General features: G+C 38.6%; 1 protein-coding gene across 1 annotated transcript in view; it reads left to right on the top strand.

Annotated features, from left to right (window-relative positions):
* The window catches only part of HPGD (hydroxyprostaglandin dehydrogenase 15-(NAD)), a 35,229-nt gene extending 27,822 nt beyond the window's left edge, over positions 1-7,407 (top strand). The window contains exons 6-7 of the mRNA XM_018051829.1: positions 3,578-3,741; positions 5,681-7,407. Of these exons, the coding sequence (XP_017907318.1) occupies positions 3,578-3,741; positions 5,681-5,819 (303 nt within the window). The 3' untranslated portion in view covers positions 5,820-7,407. The remainder of the gene's footprint in view (positions 1-3,577; positions 3,742-5,680) is intronic.

Raw genomic sequence — 20,241 nt, 5'->3', positions numbered from 1 at the left:
TTCCCTGGTGGTCCAGTTGTTGAGATTCCTCGCTTCCAATGCAGGGGGCGTGGGTTCAATCTTTGGTCAAGGAACTGAGATCACACATGCTCCGTGGTATGATTAAAAAAAAAAAAGCGGAAAAGTAAACAGTGCAGGTAGAGTGCATTGTATGTTTACATTTTTATGAAAAAAAAAAAGCCAAAATTTGCTTTAAATTTTTTTGATACATTTAGATTAAAGATAGAAAAATAAATTATACTTCAGAGTTGTTGTTCAGTCACTAAGCCGCATCTGACTCTCTGTGATCCCATGGACTGCAGCATGCCAGACTTCCTGGCCTTTCACTATTTCCCAGAGTTGGCTGAAATTAATGTCCTTTGAGTTGGTGATACTAGCTAACCATCTCATCCTTATTTATTATTAAAAATAGTTTCCAGGTAACATAAAGGACCAACTATAGAAGGCAATGGCAACCCACTCCAGTACTCTTGCCTGGAAAATGCTATGGATGGGGGAGCCTGGTGGGCTGCAGTCCATGGGGTCGCTAAGAGTCAGACACGACTGAGCGACTTCACTTTTACTTTTCACTTTCCTGCATTGGAGAAGGAAATGGCAACCCACTGCAGTGTTCTTGCCTGGAGAATCCCAGGGATAGGGGAGCCTGGTGGGCTGCCGTCTATGGGGTCGCACAGAGTCGGACACGACTGAAGCGACTTAGCAGCAGCAGCAGCAGCATAGAGTAGATTGTTTTAACATGAAGTAGATTCTAAACACAGGTTACTGAAAAAATCTTTAAGGATTAGAAAAACAAAAAGATAGCCTTTATTTTTGAAATTGACTCCAAATTTAAAAATCATTAACTATAGACTTCCTTAAATGCTCAAGGCGTTACTTATCTTGACGATACGGTAAAAATGAGTCAGAGCCTGGAGGACGGAGGAAGGGGTGAGGCTAGCTTTTACCTGGTAGCATTGTCAAGGATTCTATCTCCATAGAGATCTAGGTTAAATGTGTGCAGAGCTTAGAAAAATATTTTAGCCGTAACTGACCACATGCGTTGATAGTATGATGTACCTTAATATAATAACTGAAAAAAAGTACAGCTTAAGTGGAGCCTGATGAACAAGGGTAAAGTAGAAGGATGATTGATTGGAGGTGTAAGCAAGACCAGACCAAAGGCAACTTATGGGTCAAGGTCATGAACTTGGACTTTATTCTAAGTATAGCCATCATTGGGTCTTTTCTGCACTGGAGTGACAAGATTATATTTCCATGTGAAGAGGACCATTCTTGCTACTACTTAGAGGACGTATGGGAATTCCCTGGTGATCCAGTGGTTATGACTCTGCACTCTCACTGCCAGGGGTGAGGGTTCAATCCCTGGTCAGGGAACTAAGATCCCTCAGGCCGTGTGGTGCTGCCAAAGACCAAACAAAGAAAATGTATGAGAGAGGACAAAAGTAGAAGACAAAAGAGCAGCTGAGAGGCCTCTGCAGTGTTTAGTCTAGGTGAGACGGAGAGAGGGGCCTGATGACGAGGAAATCGTTAATTGCAAGCAATGATAAGCATAGAGAAAGCAGATGGTGAATGGTAAATGTTCAGTCAAAAAGGAAGATGAGCAGCTGTCACACTCGTAATTGAAACTGACTGAAAATTTCAACTTGCAAAGTCTTAATCTTTAAATCAACTTTTAATGAACACCTAACACTATTACAAACCAAAGTGCAATCACGCGTGCACACTAAGTTGCTTCACTGGTGTCAGACTTTGCGACCCCATGGACTGTAGCCCGCCAGGCTCCTCTGTCCATGGGATTCTCCAGACAAGAATACTGGAGTGGGTTGCCATGCCCTCCTACAGGGGATCTTCCTGACACAGGGATCGAACCCATGTCTCCTACAGCTCCTGCACTGCAGGATCCTTTACTGCTGAGCCACCAGGGAAGCAAATAAATCAAAGCAAAGACCAGAAATGTTGCATTTACAGTTACAAGACTGGAACTTGTACAGTTGATGCTCATTATTCATTAGTTATGTTCTGTAAAATCACTTGCAAAGACTGAATTAGAGGATACTGAACTGTTACTTTTAAGGGAAATGTGTGGTTAAGTTCCTGCAAGGAACTTGTCACAATGTCTTGTTCAACCAATCCACACATAGCATAGTTTTAAGTATATTTCTATTTAAAGACACCTTATTTAATATGTATTGTGTGTAATATGTATTGTATTATTAATAGCATGGCCAATAGCATTTATACCTCACACCTGAAGGAAGCTCCTCTAATGTATGTATTTTCTCCCATAAGGCACATTGCAGCCTTCTTGCACTTAGAAATACTAGACAGCACTTCAGCACTATGCCTTGAGGGCGTTTCAAATAGTAAAATCACCAACAAAAAGCACAAAGATGAGAAAAACCTGGGCAAGTACCCTGAAAAGGATGCGTGTTTATGGTAGAGGATCTGAAACAAGAAAGCAGAGCATCGTTTTGTTTGACCTTAGTCCACATCAGGCAACTCAAATTTCTTATTACTCTCTGTCCACAGATAAACTTGAAAGCACAATGAGTATTAATTTGAGGCCTTATGAGTAAATTTTAGTAAGGAAGAAAAATGAATCTACAAACAATTGACTTACATTTTGTTTTACAAATAGTTCAGATAAAACCTATAGGTTGAAAATTAAGCCAAAAGATGTTAGTCTGAAAATACTTAAAATTGTCTTCCTGCTACTGCTAGGTCACTTCAGTCATGTCCAACTCTGTGCGACCCCATAGATGGCAGCCCACCAGGCTCCCCCATCCCTGGGATTCTCCAGGCAAGAACACTGGAGTGGGTTGCCATTTCCTTCTCCAATGCATGAAAGTGAAAAGTGAAAGGCAAGTCGCTCAGTCGTGTCTGACTCTTAGCGACCCCATGGACTGCAGCCTACCAGGCTCCTCCATCCATGGGATTTTCCAGGCAAGAGTACTGGAGTGGGGTGCCATCGCCTTCTCCGAAAATTGTCTTCCAGATAGTGCCAATTACTAAATGTCTCTAGAATAATCAAAGCCCTAAAATTTTCCACTAAAAGTATTTTTAAGCAAGTAAGAATACTTTAATACAACCCATTGCAAAGAAAACTTTGGATATCAATTCTAAAGCCTTAGCTTTTTAAATTTTTTTTTAAACTTTTTATGTGTGTGGTGGGGTATAGCTGATTAGCAGCACTGTGGTAGTTTCAGGTGGACAGTAAAGGAGCTCAGTCCTACATATACATCTTTCCACCTAAGCCTTAGCTTCTTACCTTCAGCTTCCTGCAATGTTCAGTAGGTAAGAGTACTTTAGATAATCAAGTATTTTCAGAAGTGCCCAATACTGAATTTTTTAGAAAGTAATCAAGTGAGGCTTTTGGGAATTAGTTTACCACTTTAGTTTTGTATTCCTTTACTTTCTGCCATCAGTCAGCCTTACCATAGCCATCTTTACAGAGCTAGGATAGCTGTTTCGTGATTTTCACATCAGAGTCTTTTAACTAGCTTTAATTATCAGTTTACCCTACATGATACATTTATGAAACTCCTGAAACCTGCAACCTTCTACTTCCAATTGACAGATGGCTGCTAATCTCATGAACAGTGGTGTGAGACTGAACGCAATTTGCCCAGGCTTTGTTGATACACCCATCCTCAAATCCATTGAAAATGAAGAAAACATGGGGAAATATATAGAATACATGGGTCCTATCAAGGATATGATGAAATACTATGGAATTTTGGAGTAAGTAAAGCTATACCTATCTTCCTTTAATATGACAAAGCAAAGGGCTATCTAGACATACGCAATCAAAAGGGAAAAAATAGCTTTTATATCTGAGAAACTCACGCAAGCTTCAAAGTTTAGTTTGGCAAAATCTCTGCAAAAAAACTTTTTTTCTGGGTTTCTGAATAGACTGTATTTATATATCATGGATTTTGTTTTTAGATGTAGAGAATGCATTATTAATACCTTCAGCCATAAGGAAGTATTTTTTTAAAAGGTGATGTTTAATTGTCTTTCAAAGAAGCGATACCTTATCTGCTTAAATTCCAAGCAATGTTTAAATATACCCTTTGTGACATTTCATGTGGCCCCTAACTTCATCCACTTTCCTAACCATGTCTGAGTTAGAGCAGTTGACATTTCACAGGATGGAGTCATTGGTATCAAATCCTGACTCCACCACCAACCACAGACTTATCCGTCAACCTCTGGGAACCTCAATTTTCTCACATGTAGAATGGGAGCGATTCTACAAACAAGCTGATAAACGGAAGGTACTTAAAACAGCAGCAGATAAATAACAGACATTCAATAAATGTTGGCTACAATTCTCCCTCCTTCTACAATTCTGCCTCCTAAGAAATCAGTACGCAGGTCAAGAAGCAACAGTTAGAACTGGACATGGAACAACAGACTGGTTCCAAATCAGGAAAGGAGTATGTTAAGGCTGTGTATTGTCACCCTGCTTATTTAACTTATATGCAGAGCACATCATGAGAAATGCCGGGCTGGATGAAGCACAAACTGGAATGAAGATTGCTGGGAGAAACATCAATAACCTCAGATATGCAATGACACTAACCTTATGGCAGAAAGTGAAGAGGAACTAAAACGCCTCTTGATGAAAGTGAGAGAGGAGAGTGAAAAAGTTGGCTTAAAACTCAACATTCAGAAAACGAACATCGTGGCATCCAGTCTTATCACTTCATGGCAAATAGATGGAGAAACAATGGAAACAGTGAGAGGCTTTATTTTCCTGGGCTCCAAAATCACTGCAATTGGTAACTTCAGCCATGAAATTAAAAGACACTTGCTCCTTGGAAGAAGAACTCTGATCAACCTAGACAGCGTATTAAAAAGCAGAGACATTACTTTGCCAACAAAGGTCCATCTAGTCAAGGCTATGGTTTTTCTAGTAGTCATGTATGGATATGAGAGTTGGACTGTAAAGAAAGCTGAGCACTGAAGAATTGATGCTTTTGAACTGTGGTGTTGGAGAAGACTCTTGAGAGTCCCTTGGATGGCAAGGAGATACAACCAGTCCATCCTAAAGGAAATTAGTCCTGAATATTCATTGGAAGGACTGATGCTGAAGCTGAAACTCCAATACTTTGGCCACCTGATGAAAAGAACTGACTAATTGGAAAAGACCCTGATGCTGGGAAAGATTGCGGGCAGGAGGAGAAGGGGATGACCGAGGATGAGATGATTGGATGGCATCACTGAATCGATGGACATGAGTTTGAGTAGGCTCTGAGAGTTGGTGATGGACAGGTAGGCCTGGCATTCTGCAGTCCATGGGACGGCAAAGAGTCAGACATGACTGAGTAACTAAACTGACAATTCTTTAAATTTCTACTCTAAGAATATTTCTGATAGGTCTAAATTCTGCTGATAGGGTAAAGGTGGGAAAATAATCATTTACTCAATGTAAATAATAAGGATAAATTTATGAATCCTTCCTATCAAAATAACAAGGTTAGGTGTGGACATCTACAGCAAATTTATAGTTCAGTAAATATCTCATTGAATTAAAAACTCAGGTAGCAGTGCTTCATAACATACATTTCTCAATTATTTGTTAAAGGTAATAGATACTTCAAAAATAACTCAAAGTGATGTGACAATTATGCCTTATTCTTTAATTTTAAAATATTGATTTTCCCTTTATATTTAGCCCTTCGATGATTGCCAATGGATTAATAACACTCATCGAGGATGATGCTTTGAATGGTGCTATTATGAAGATCACAACTTCTAAGGGAATTCATTTTCAAGATTATGACACAACCCCATTTCACACGAAAATGCAGTGAACATCTTATATGTCAGCTTTAACTGAAAATAAGCACAAATGGCATACTCCATCTTCTACTGAATATAGCTTTTTAAGTGAAATGTTACTGTTTTAAGCCTTCCTTTCACGCATGTGATGTTCATTTTCTCTAAATGATTAGTTAAGTATATAGACTTTAAAAAATGAGGAACTATAAAAAATATGACATAGACCAAAGCTAGGTTTTGATCTTTATAGTCTAAACAAGGGATATTCCAGGAATATTCTGCCTTTCAGAAGATATATTTAAATTTGTGATTCATAAATGTTCATTTCTTCATAACTTCATTTTAAAACAGATACTTGAATTGTTATTTAACTCAAAGCAGATGTAAAAAGCTCATTTTGTCTCTATGTTCACACTTTAAAAGAAGGAAGCTGCCTACAATGGCAAATATTTAGTAACAATAACTTTTACTTATGCACCATCTTTCAGCTGACTATTTCAGCTCTTTGAGAACATGGCATATTCAGGGCCCAGTAGGTAAGGAGTAAATTATTGTATGAATATATCCCAAATGAAAAAGCTAATGCATGGAAAAATGACAAAAAATAACTGGCTGAAGTGTTGATCTACTTCACCCTTCCATCTGGTGAAAACATCTTTTCCTCTGTGCTTGCTTTAAAAATTTTGACTCCAAAAATCTCAGGAATGAAATTTTTAATAGCTACAGCAAAAAAGCATAGTTAGTGCTCCTAAAGTGTTGTATTTAAGACACGCTTGTTAAGAAAGAAATACAAATGTAATTTTGTTCAGATTCCTTCATTTGTGCCAATTTCAAAAATGCCCGCTTTTCAGTAAAACTATTTTTTTTCTAATCTTCATGAGTTACTCAGTGTTCTATGTATAGATGTAGACAAGAAACCAATTTTGTGACAGCCTCAACTGAAGATGTTTTTGTGTTTTCAAAGCCATAATAACAAGAAGTAAAAATAGCTGTGGTATTTTGCCATTTTCCCTGTCAGGTATTTTAAGACAGGATCATTAAATGCACCTGCTTCAGGTAATGCTATTTGCAAGCAATAATTAATGCTAATAATAATGACATGAAAGATTTCCAAATCAATCATTTCCTTGTAGAAATTTTGAAAAGTAACTCATTCTGCCTGCTAGCTCCTAAGCTCCCAGGTGGAGCAAAATCCATCCATGTGAGATTAGTATGGATTTCTTAGAGATATTGGTGAGTTGTCAGATTATGGCTGTTTTAATTCTGCCATAGAGATCTATTACCTTCACTTTTAAGGAGTGGATTGAATATGAGGAACTGTTGTCTAAATGTCCACATACTTGAAAAACACCAAGACGTGAACATCAGTGAAAATCTAAGAAAAGTTAAGTTGTATAATTAGGCACAAGCGTGTTCATAACTTGTGGCGGTAACATACCGGTTAGTGATGTAGATACGAGGAATACCATTTATCTTACTCTGTCTTCCACTGTAATGCTCAAAGCTATAGCTTAAGCTTTTAATTTATGGAGAAGTCTTTGTACTGGTGGCCATCACTATACATTGTGCTTTGAATTATTGTTTTTAAATCAATAAAGTATGCAGACATTTAAACCCAAATACTGAGTAAAACTGAAAAGAATGTGTTCTATTTTTTAAGATTATTTTTACATTAAAATGTTTATTCTATAAAAAAGACTTTAAATAAATCATAATGTTATATGCTGCTGTATATACTGGTTAAGAAAACTAAATAGTAAATTTTCAGGAAAGGGAGTGGTGAAATCTTAAATCGATTTTTTCAGTGAAAACCCTAATGTAAATAATTTTTTTGAGCCAATTTTTCTTATTAAGTGAAGTAGGGGTCCCAAGATAGCAAAACTAAAAATGTATGGGTACTGAAAAAAGATTAAAAGATTGGATAATGACACTGAAATGTCTCACACACTTAGTTGTCCCATATGAACATAATTTTATATACTTGTAATAACATTTAAAATAGAAGTGATTATGTGATAATTTCTAATGTGGCCCTGTGTATAAATTTAGGACACTGAAGAGGTCTGACAGTGTACATATTTAATAAAAATTTAAGTCATTTCACAAATTAAGTATCATTTATGAATAGCTTTTTCTTGCATGTGGTTTGCAGGGTCAGGCCCTGGTGATACAGAACTGAGCAGCGTAGTGGAAAGAAATGGAGTTGAGAATAAATAGATAAATGACAGGCATGACAGACATTTGATATTTTTCCCGATATTGTCCCTGCTGTAGACTTGAGCTTGTCACTTCAGTTCAGTTCAGTCGCTCAGTCGTGTCCGACTCTTTGCGACCCCATGAACTGCAGCACGCCAGGCCTCCCTGTCCATCACCAACTCCCGGAGTTCACTCAGACTCACGTCCATCGAGTCTGTGATGCCATCCAGCCATCTCATCCTCGGTCGTCCCCTTCTCCTCCTGCCCCCAATCCCTCCCAGCATAGCACGACTAAAAGTTGTTTTTAAGAGCCATGAATAAAGTGAAAGTGAAAGTGTTAGTCGCTCAGTCGTGTCTGACTCTTTGCGACCCCATGTGCTGTAGCCCACCAGGCTCCTCTGGCCGTGGGATTCTCCAGGCAAGAATACTGGAGCAGTTTGCCATGCCCTCCTCCAGGGGATCTTCCCAACCCAGGAATTGACCCTAGGTCTCCTGCATTGCAGCTGGATTCTTTACCATCTGAGCCACCAGGGAGGCCCCCAAGGATACAATATTAAAACACATTGCTGGCCTTATTAAATCCTATCACATATTTTGTGTTTAACCTCTTGGGTTTAAATTAAAAGGATAAACTGGTAAATTCCTAGATTTAGGTTGACCTGAAGTAATTGCATGCTAGTCAGGCACCATTTTCTAAAATCTAAATGTATAAATTTAAGTAAATTTTTATTTCTTTGTCCTTAAATTCATGTGTGTGAAATATACAGAGAGAGACATATAAATATGTTTGCTCCTATAGCCACAAAATAATTTTTAGAACTATGTGTCCATTGCAATTATCTAGTATGAGTAGCAGAGGATTCAGATAAACCTTGAAACTCATGATTTAACATAACAGAATTGTTTTCCTTTGGTCACACAAGCGTCCAATGCTGGTATTCAGTAAGCATGTTTCCAAAAGGTGGTTTAGACTGCTTCTGCCTTGTAGTCCCACCGTGTAGGACTCTGGAGTCATTCAAATCCAGCCAGTGGACTGGAGAAGAAAAAATGAAGAAGGTATACCTGCTTCTTAAACATTTCAGCCTGGAAATAACAGTCATTATTTTTACTCATAGCCCATTGATGAGAGCTAGTGTAAAAGCCCTACCTGAAAGCAAAAGATGCTGGGAGATGCAGACACACACATGCCTCCCAGAAACAACTCTACACCATAGAAAGGGAGCATGAATTTTTAAGAGACAAATACATCTTTTGTCTTTGCCACATCAGCTATGTCTATAAACCCCTCGTTCCTCACATTGAATACATTCACTTCCATTCCAAAGAAACATCCTAAAATTCCATTCAGTTACTGTACGCAACTCGAATCCAGATCTCCAGTAGCTGCACTGACCTCATTAAGATTCTGTGGCTTCTCATGATCCTGGGACGATTTATCTGGCCTGTGCACACACTCTATAGTCATAAGCAGAGAGAAAATCTACAGTCAAATCTCTCGTTTAGAAAAGGGAAAAATGGGATCACTGGTAAACCCTGCAAGCAGGCACTGTGAAATCTCTGCCCCAAAGTGGGGAACTTTCTTGACTTTACTGCAGTCTTCAATTTGAGAATAATGATTAAAAAAAATTTTCTTTTTATTTTTGTATTTGGGTAGAGCTGATTAACAATGTGATAGGATTGAGGGGACTCCGCCATACATATGCATGCATCCATTCTTCCCCAAACTGCCCTCCCATCCAGGCTTCCACATAACATTGAGTAGAGCTCCATGTGTTGTACAATAGGTCCTTGTTGGTTATCCATTTTAAATATAGCAGCGTGTACATGACCATCTCAAACTCCCTAATTATCCATTCCCCCCATCCTCCCCCCCTACCCCAAAACCACAAGTCAATTCATAATTAAATGATTTTATCATTGTGCTGGAAGAGCAGGAGGGTGAGGTGGACTCTGGCTTTGCCCTAAGGGGAGTTCTTTTTACTGTATTATCCTCCATGGTTTGTTTTTTGGCTTCTTGGTTTTTCTTTTTTTGCTACCAGATCTTTGAGGAAGTGGTATAGTTTTCACACATGCTATCCTGTCAATGCAAGTTTCAAAACCTGAGGGGTTTTTTTCAGTCTTAAACAGTTAAAGGTTGAAAAAGTCTGGCTTGTGATTTCTTTAGCTGAACAATTTGAAAAAATGTGTAGGCTTCTGATTATTTGCTTCCAGTTGGTTTAAGTTGCATGAAAAATGCCCCAATATATTGAATATTCATAATTAATAATCATAATTCTCCAGCCTGATAAATTTTTTTTCTCCCCATTCCGTCTCTTCTTTCAATATAAGTGCAGCTACATTGAGGTAACCCAGCTTGGAGGGAACTCAACACTTACATTTTGTGGCAGAACTCTGCGTTAATGGATCTTTAATGCAGAAAACATTTCTGAATCGGACCTTTTCATTTTCAGAGTCTAAAACTAGTTGAGTTTTCAACCCAAAAGGCTCCACATTTTTGGATTCTCTCTTCTCCTTTTATTTTCGTTTTTACCACAAACTAGCCTAAACCAGCCTCAACTTACCTCCTAGTTCTATTCCTTGCTAAGTGTAACCAGAAAGCACCAAAAGATATCACTAGCATTCCTTCTTCCAACCTCTTCATCTAGAAATCGGCCTGAGGAGTCAGGGAAGACAAAATACTTGTCAGATGCTTCATCTTTGCTTCACAGGATTTTTCAGCTTTGTAGTCCTAAGTATCCGCCTCCTGAGGGCTTCCCAGGTAGTACAGAGGTAATGAATCCACTTGCCAGGGCAGGAGACACAGGAGGCACGGGTTCAGTCCCTGGGATGGAGGAGCCTGGCAGGCTACAGTCCATGGGGTCGCAAAGAGTTGGATACAGCTGAGCACCATCTACCTGCTAAGTCAATGACACGTGTTTTAGGGTTGTTTCATTATTGTTGTTGTTGTGTTTGGCAGCTCTAGTTCTGGTACCGAGTGAATTAGCTAAGGTAGTGTTCAGAGCTATAAGGGATAAATCCCAAAACTGCAGGGGCTTAATAAGATAGAGTTCCTCTCAGAAAGATTTAATACAGGTGTGGAGTGGGCAGCCTTCCAAGGGGCTGAGTCAAGGATTCAGCTTCCTCCCTCCCATCCTCCATCTCTAGCATCTTTTGGAGCCTCAGAGTCTACTCACGGAGTAGCCAGATGCACCTGCTTCTTATGCACTCCAACCCACAAACCATTTGAAGACTTGCTCAGACACCCCCCTCCAGATGCAAGAGGTGGGGGTGCAGTGCTGAGAAGTGTAACCCCGGCCAGAGAACCCACTTTCCAGCAAAACACTACTCGCTGGAAAGGGGGGGTATAAATCTTTTGTAAAGAGCTAGCCATCTCTGCCATACTGCTCTCAGTTTTAAGTTAAAACATCTGATGTATGGCTTCCAGGTTGAACACATGGAAACGTGAAGAGAGAAGGCTGGAGAGGTCACAGCATCTGTGCACCGTTTTCTCTTTCCTTGTCCTGTGCATTGTTCCATCTGGCTGTTCCTGAGTTATAGCTTTTTATAATAAACCAATTCTTTTAAGTGAATAAATATACAAGTTTAAATCACTACAAAGTATGTACTTTTGCATATTTTAAATATTGGCATTTAAAAATATTCAATGGGAAAAATAAGCACCATGACCACTTTATGCATATCATCTGCTCTAAAATTCAAGAATAAATATTTTTGGAAACGTCAGAATTTTTATGTTTTTTTAATTGTTTAGCTCATACTCATATCTTCTATAGCATTTTATCCTAAAGAATGCTTTCCTGGGAATTATTGTATGATCATCACTCTTTGCAACAAGTGTAAATACACACACACAAATTAAAAATTAATTTTTGTTTTGCATATAAGGCTCTAGATGGTAAAAAATTTCCTTTGGATTTGGTAACATTAAAATGAGTAATAACAAGTATATTAAATTTTTGTAAGTGATAATTATTCTTAAAAGCACAATGCATCATTATTAATATATATAATCTCTTAAAAATATTAAAAATCCAAGTCCACTTTCAAAACATACAATACATTAGAAATGTATATGGAAACTGAGATTTTCCCCCAAATTATTCATGTATTCAAGAATAGATATAAATAGTACTTGTAGATAAAATAAGCATCAGTATCAAATCTATTCCTATTATAACTTCAAGATTTAAGAAACTTTGTAAATAAATAGCTGGGAATAAAAGGAGTTTTGTTGTCTTCTTTGAATTCTCTCTGAATTTTATTTCAAAAGCATACAATAATCTGTCCTCAAAAAGGTGTTGTTTTTGAAATCTATTAACTGACAACTCAGTTACTTCCTCCTTCAACTCTTATTGAAAGTAAAGAAAGGTCAGTTTTCCTGCCAAAGGATTTGTTATCCTTTATTTGGGGTCTGTGAGTGTCCCAATTGCTGAGAAGTGTAACAGAATGGCTATCCAAAATGTGATGAATATCTGGTTTGCCATCCTAGGTTGCTGATATATATAAAGACTAACTACCCCTTTGCCTGTCAGCACCTGATTTGGTCTAGTTAACAGGAGGCTCTCAAAGCAGGCTGGAAAACTAAAGAAAGTGAGGTTAGGCTACTTTTCCTTGGCTTCATTCCTGAGCTATTGGTGTCAGCATCTGTCAGAGAGTCCTTCCCCACCACCCCACCACCCCACCACCCCCCAGCTCCACACAGTGCATCGGTCCTGGTGACCATTCTCTCCTTTTCTCCTCCAGGTCCAAGGGTGGTTGTTACCTACTGCAGTTCCTACCTCTTGTGGTTTCCCTGAACACCACAGATAACTTTATAAATAATTGTTTTACTAAACTCACTTCAAACTGCCCAGTTTGAGAGAATGCCATTTCTTTCCTGCCAGAACTATTGCTAATAAACTGAACTTATCAAAAGACTGTTAGCTATAGCTGTTACTCTTTCACTCAATAGCACCCTGTTGATGAAGTTTAAATTAGGTGAAACAGGGGTAAAACACTTCACACTATTAAAAATAAAATGAAAATTCTCGAATAAAACTTTAGGAATAAAAACAGGTGCTTTAGAAAATGAAAAGATAGTACAAGGATATTATTAACAAATTACAATAGTAAGTTGGAATATTTACATTAAATGGGAAAACACCTAGAAATATACAACTTATTCAAATGGACTCAAGAAGGAAAAGAAAATTGGATTAGTTAGATAACTACTAAAGGGATTGCAAACTAGCCAATTTATTTATCTATAATTAAATAATTCCCATAATAAAGTCTTTACCCGGATGGCTTCACTGGTTAATTCTCTCAAATACTTAAGGAGGAAGCAATTCCAACATTACACTGATTTTTTCAGAGGTCAATTCCAACTTATAACCTCGATTTCAAAATATTGATCTTAAAAACGAAACAGCTGATTATTTTACCAGCAAAAATGGGTTTACTCAGGAATATCAAAGAAACAGCAATTTGGGGAAAACAAACTATGGCAATAGCTGTTGGCAAGTCCAAGACAATGAAAAGGAAAGTTGAAAAAGGGCAAGTTGAAAGGGATTGTTTTGAACAAAAGTCTATTGGAGAAAAGTGAGTGTTTAGGGTGATGATGGTTTCTCACTAAAAGTTGGCTTAAAGCTCAACATTCAGAAAATGAAGATCATGGCATCCGGTCCCATCACTTCATGGGAAATAGATGAGGAAACAGTGGAAACAGTGTCAGACTTTATTTTTTTGGGCTCCAAAATCACTGCAGATGGTGATTGCAGCCATGAAATTAAAAGACACTTACTCCTTGGAAGAAAAGTTATGACCAACCTAGACAGTATATTCAAAAGCTGAGACATTATTTTGCCGACTAAGGTGTCTAGTCAAGGCTATGGTTTTTCCAATAGTCATGTATGGATGTGAGAGTTGGACTGTGAAGAAAGCTGAGCGCCAAAGAATTGATGCTTTTGAACTGTGGTGTTGGAGAAGACTCTTGAGAGTCCCTTGGACTGCAAGGAGATCCAACCAGTCCATTCTGAAGGAGATCAACCCTGGCTGTTCTTTGGAAGGAATGATGCTAAAGCTGAAACTCCAGTATTTTGGCCACCTCATGAGAAGAGTTGACTCATTGGAAAAGACTGTGATCCTGGGAGGGATTGAGGGCAGGAGGAGAAGGGGACGACCGAGGATGAGATGGCTGGATGGCATCACAGACTCGATGGACGTGAGTCTGAGTGAACTCCGGGAGTTGGTGATGGACAGGGAGGCCTGGTGTGCTGCGATTCATGGGATCGCAAAGAGTCGGACAGGACTGAGCGACTGAACTGAACTGAGTTGCTGAGGTTGTCAGTTTCCTATAGGAGACACACATCTCTCCCTGTTGGGGCCTGTGATTGATGGCTCTTTCCTGTTGGTGATTCTTCTGTTGGGATGTGTGATTAACAATTCTTCCTATAATAGACATCAGGGGGTACTGCCTGAGAGTTCCCCCTTCTGGCTTCCTGACTGTCTTAGTGAGGTTTTTCTTTATGTTTTAATTTAATTTTTTTTAAATAGGAGGTTTTGTTTTTGTTGTTTTATTTATTTATTGGTCATACTACATAGCATGTGGAATCTTAGTTCCCCAACCAGGGATTGAAAACTTGCCCCCTGCATTCCTGCATTGGAAGCATGGAGTCTTATTCAGTGGACTACCAAGGAAGTCTCTGAGGTTTTCCTTTATTAATTTTCACCAAAACCTGCCAAAGATATTATCTTAAAAAGCATAGACCATAACACTTGGTCTGTAATAAACATAAACACAAAAATTCTCAATGAGTTAGCAAAACAATTATTCCACATCAAAACAATTGCAGAAATCAAAAAGTTGATTAGAATGGTAATTAAATTTAGTCTAATATTTAAATTAAATCAGTGAAATTATCATATTAAAATTGTAATGAAAATATATGAAAGCACAAATGTTAAGGAGTACACAGAGTTAAGGTATTTATATTTTCTAAAATTTGCTGAAACCACTAATTAATATTAGATATCAATAAATCAAGCATGCCTAGGGTAAAATATGATAAATCATATATAGTTCAGTTCAGTTGCTCAGTTGTGTCTGACTCCTCGCAACCCCATGAACCGTAGCAGCCAGGCCTCCCTGTCCATCACCAACTCCTAGAGTTCACTCAGACTCACGTCCATCGAGTCAGTGATGCCATCCAGCCGTCTCATCCTCGGTCATCCCCTTCTCCTCCTGCCCTCAATCCCTCCCAGCATCACAGTCTTTTCCAATGAGTCAACTCTTCTCATGAGGTGGCCAAAATACTGGAGTTTCAGCTTCAGCATCATTCCTTCCAAAGAAATCCCAGGGCTGATCTCCTTTAGAATGGACTGGTTGGATCTCCTTGCAGTCCAAGGGACCCTCAAGAGTCTTCTCCAACACCACAGTTTCAAAAGCATCAATTCTTTGGTGCTCAGCTTTCTTCACAGTCCAACTCTCACATCCATACATGACCACAGGAAAAACCATAGCCTTGACTAGACGGACCTTTATTGGCAAAGTAATGTCTCTGCTTTTCAATATGCCATCTAGGTTGGTCATAACTTTTCTTCCAAGGAGTAAGTGTCTTTTAATTTGATGGCTGCAGTCGCCATCTGCAGTGATTTTGGATCCCCCCAAAATAAAGTCTGACACTGTTTCCACTGTTTCCCCATCTATTTCCCATGAAGTGATGGGACCAGATGCCATGATCTTCGTTTTCTGAATGTTGAGCTTTAAGCCAACTTTTTCACTGTCCACTTTCACTTTGATCAAGAGGCTTTTTAGTTCCTCTTCACTTTCTGCCATAAGAGTGGTGTCATCTGCATATCTGAGGTTATTGATATTTCTCCCGGCAGTCTTGATTTCAGCTTGTGCTTCTTCCAGTCCAGCGTTTCTCATGATGTACTCTGCATAGAAGTTAAATAAGCCGGGGGACAATATACAGCCTAGACGTACTCCTTTTCCTATTTGGAACCAGTCTGTTGTTCCATGTCCAGTTCTAACTGTTGCTTCCTGGCCTGCATATAGGTTTCTCAAGAGGCAGGTCAGGTGGTCTGGTATTCCCATCTCTTTCAGAATTTTCCACAGTTTCTTGTGATCCACACAGTCAAAGGCTTTGGCATAATAAATAAAGCAGAAATAGATATTTTTCTGGAACTCTCTTGCTTTTCCATGATCCAGCGGATGTTGGCAATTTGATCTCTGGTTCCTCTGCCTTTTCTAAAGCCAGCTTGAATATCAGGAAGTTCACAGTTCACGTATTGCTGAAGCCTGGCTTGGAGAATTTTGAGCATTACTTTGCTAGCATGTGAGATGAGTGCAATTGTGTGGTAGTTTCAGCATACTTTGGCATTGCCTTTCTTTGGGATTGGAATGAAAACTGACCTTTTCCAGTCCTGTGGCCACTGCTGAGTTTTCCAAATTTGCTGGCATATTGAGTGCAGCACTTTCACAGCATCATCTTTCAGGATTTGAAATAGCTCAACTGGAATTCCATCACCTCCACTAGCCTTGTTCGTAGTGATGCTTTCTAAGGCTCATTTGACTTCACATTTCAGTATGTCTGGCTCTAGACGAGTGATCACACCATTGTGATTATCTTGATCGTGAAGATCTTTTTTTAAAATCATATATAACTGGTAAGCTAACTGAGAATAAATTTTAATAATACTTATTTGATAAGTACAAACAAAGGAAGAAAAAAACAGTACATATAATGGTGAACCCAATAGAACAATATTAGGTGTTTCAGTGTGCAAATCCTAATATGTCATCCTACACTTCTCTTTACAACCTCCATTGGTTTCCCTCTGAGGTTAAGACAAAATTCTCACTTGAGTTATTGTCAGGAAGATAGAATAGACAAAGTTTTCTCCAGGAAACAGAACTATAAATAAGTGGAAGTCCAACGGTTGCGATTTAAGGTACCATCAGAATTAGGATACTGGAAAAAGTCTGTTTTCATTCCAATCCAAACAAAGGCAATGCCAAAGAATGTTCAAACTACCATACAATTGTGCTCATTTCACATGCTAGCAAGGTTATGCTCAAAATCCTTCAAGCTAGACTGCAGCAGTATGTGAACTGAGAACTTCCAGAGGTACAAGCTGGGTTTAGAAAAGGCAGAGGAACCAGAGATCAAATTGCCAACATTCATTGGATCATAGAGAAAACAAGGGAATTCCAGGAAAACACCTACTTCTGGTTCATTGACTATGCTAAAGCCTTTGACTATGTGGATCACAACAAATTAGAAAATTCTTAAAGAGATGGGAATACCAGACCACCTCACCTGTCTCCTGAAAACCTGTATGTGAATCAAAAAGTAACAGAACCAGACATAGAGCCAGTTTGAACTTGAATGGTTCAAAATCAGGAAAGATTGAAGGCAAAAGGAAAAGGGGATTGTAGAAAATAAGATGCTTAGATAGCATCACTGACTCAATGAACATGAATTTGAGCAAACTCTGAGCGATAGCAAAGGCAGAGGAGTCTGCCTTGCTGACGTCTTTGGGGTCATAAAGAATCAGACATGACTTAGCGACTGAACAAAAACAATGAAAAATCGAATGCATTTGCCCTAGAAGCAGACAGTTCATTGCTCAGTGAGATGATTGAAGCTGATGCCCACTAGCCCCTCATTAGAAATCTCGTGCACAGCATTTCTACCTGCGTGAGAAATTGAACCAAAAGAGCTCTATATCTCTTTTAAACTTTATTTCTATTCTGTGCACTATGTAATGGTCTTTGCAGTAAAGTTTATACAAAGTAAATATGATCCATGGTAATACTTTTCTTAATCACAAAATATTGTTATGAGATTGCTGCACTAGTTTGCTTCCTTTCTAACTTTTTTTAAATGTCTGGTTTCCCCTATCTATCTCACATATGGAGGCTTTCCAAAACTCTGTGGCCCTACACAGGCTGCTTCTGCGGCTTCTAACCCCATCATACAGCCAAGTGTCTACTTTCAGCCTCTGGCAGGACATTCTTAAATGAACACCATAACGGCCACCTAACAGGATAAATCCAAAGATTATTTTATTCAGATTTTGTGGCAAAAGGCTCATAAAATGTTAGTTGATGAATGGCCTGCTCCATTCTTCCTGCACATGGGAATGGGAGGGTTCCTTGAAAGAAGGATGTTTTGAACATCGGTTTTCTTAAGAAAATTTTATCATCCTTATCTGATGGCTGCTCAAGTATTATGGCAAAAATGATCTTTTTTGGTTGCTTCTTCTTCCCGTATCTTATCAATGAGGGGATGTTGTAAGTTTGTAGGAATAGCACAAACAGACACTTAGGGTTTTATATGGATGAATAAGCTGCTTTATATGAAATTGAGTCAGAAAGTGGTATCTTTCTAGTCTATGATCTTTTGTTTCTCTCATCCCTCTGATTCACTTCCACTGCCCCAAATCAAGTTCTCATAATATCTTACATGTGCTAATTTACTTTTATTTTTCTCATTAACTGCTCTCAAGTCTTCAGAGTCTTTCCTAGTCTATTAATTCTAAATACTGAGTTAGTGTAACATAACACACGTTCCATTTGGGTCACTTTCCATCTCAGACTCTTCTGCCTCCTATTTCCAGAGGCACAAAATCCAGATCTTCAGCTGAACATTCCAGATGTTTCTCAATCAAACCACCGCTAATCAGTCCTGCCTATCTGGGTTCATCCTTATCAAATTATAGGCTTCCTCAAATCCACCCTGACCCCACCCTGGCTTTGGCTTCTTCTCTTTCCTTTTTATCCTCATTTATAAATCTCCCTCATATTGAAGAGAGTAAAAGAATATGCCAGGAGTATGCTTCAGATAGAATTCCTGCAAGTGAAAGAATTTTAAAATTGGGAAAAGGGGGAGGGAATAATGGAGGTCTTAAGGTAATTTGGGTAAGATTTTTGGATACATTTCATAAAAATATGGTTTCCATATTTAGCCTAGTATAAAAACATAAGGAACAGATTTCTAAATCTAATTGTCTGCCTACAGATGTTTGCCATCATTGTGAATTCACATTCAACTGAACAATGAATAAGATTTTCTTATAATCACAACATTAAATACCTTCATGTGGTTCCCAATACCTCACTGGTTAAATGCTTATCACATAAAGTGCTTATTGTTAATACTTGCTGGTTTACCTGAACTGTTTAGTGACGGGGGCTTATCAGTCATCATCCAACATATTCCATCCAACATAGGACTTGATCCCTGACTATTCCTTCTTCTTGTGTTCTAAAACATCTAAAACAAGCCAGGCGCCACTGCTGTGGGGTTGCTCTGTCACCCAGCATCATTTCACACACAGACGACAGAGCCCTGTGTGATCTCTGCTTCCCATTATCTTTTTCATCTTATTATAAGTTGTGGTGAGTGACTAACAACAATTACTAAATTCCAAACAGTCCTATTTTCTTTGTCATTGCTGTAAAATATTTAAAACTTAAAAAAAAAAAAACCCTAAGAACAGTAACACTATTTGTCAAGCTCTTCATGCACAGACACGCAAATGCACGGCTTGATTGGGTAGAAAGAAAGAAGAGAAATGGCTAACTTCCAATAAAACTTTCCTTTTCAAAAATAATTTTTATTGGAGTGTAGTTGATTCACAAACTGTGTTAGTTTCAGGTGTGCAGCAAAGTGAATCAGTTTGCATATATTCACTCCTTTTAGGATTCTTTTCTAATATAGGTCCTTAGATTCTTGAATAGAGTTTCCTGTGCTATACAGTAGGTCTTCATTAGTTATCTATTTTACACGTGTTAGTGTATATATGTTCATCCCAATCTCTCAATTTATCACTCCCACCCCCTTGTGAACCATAAGTTTGTTCTCTACATCTGTAACTAGTTCTAAAATTTTCTCTTTTAAAAGGCTACTCATTTGTAGAGGTTTCTAAGGCAAATGCTAGTATCTTTGTTTCATTGAACTTCTCTTGGTTCCTCAAGCATTTTATAGAAGAGAAGAGGCTGAGTCAGCCCCAGAGGAATTCTTAAAGCTTCCCTAAGTCCATCCCTATTGATGTTCTCCCATTTTGTTGTTGTTTTAGTCACTAAGTAGTGTCTGACTCTTTGTGACCCCATGAACTGTAGCCCGCTAGGCTCTTCTGTCCATGGGATTTTCCAGGAAAGAATACTGGAGTGGGTTACCATTTCCATCTCCAGGAGATCTTCCCAGTCCAAGAATCCAACCTGCATCTTATGCATTGGCAGGCAGATTCTTTACCACTGAGCCACCAGGG

Source organism: Capra hircus, chromosome 8, assembly GCF_001704415.2.
Source record: "Capra hircus breed San Clemente chromosome 8, ASM170441v1, whole genome shotgun sequence".
NCBI classification, from domain to species: domain Eukaryota; kingdom Metazoa; phylum Chordata; class Mammalia; order Artiodactyla; family Bovidae; genus Capra; species Capra hircus.
Note: the sequence above shows the minus strand (reverse complement) of the source record. Positions and strands in the feature narration are given on the sequence as shown.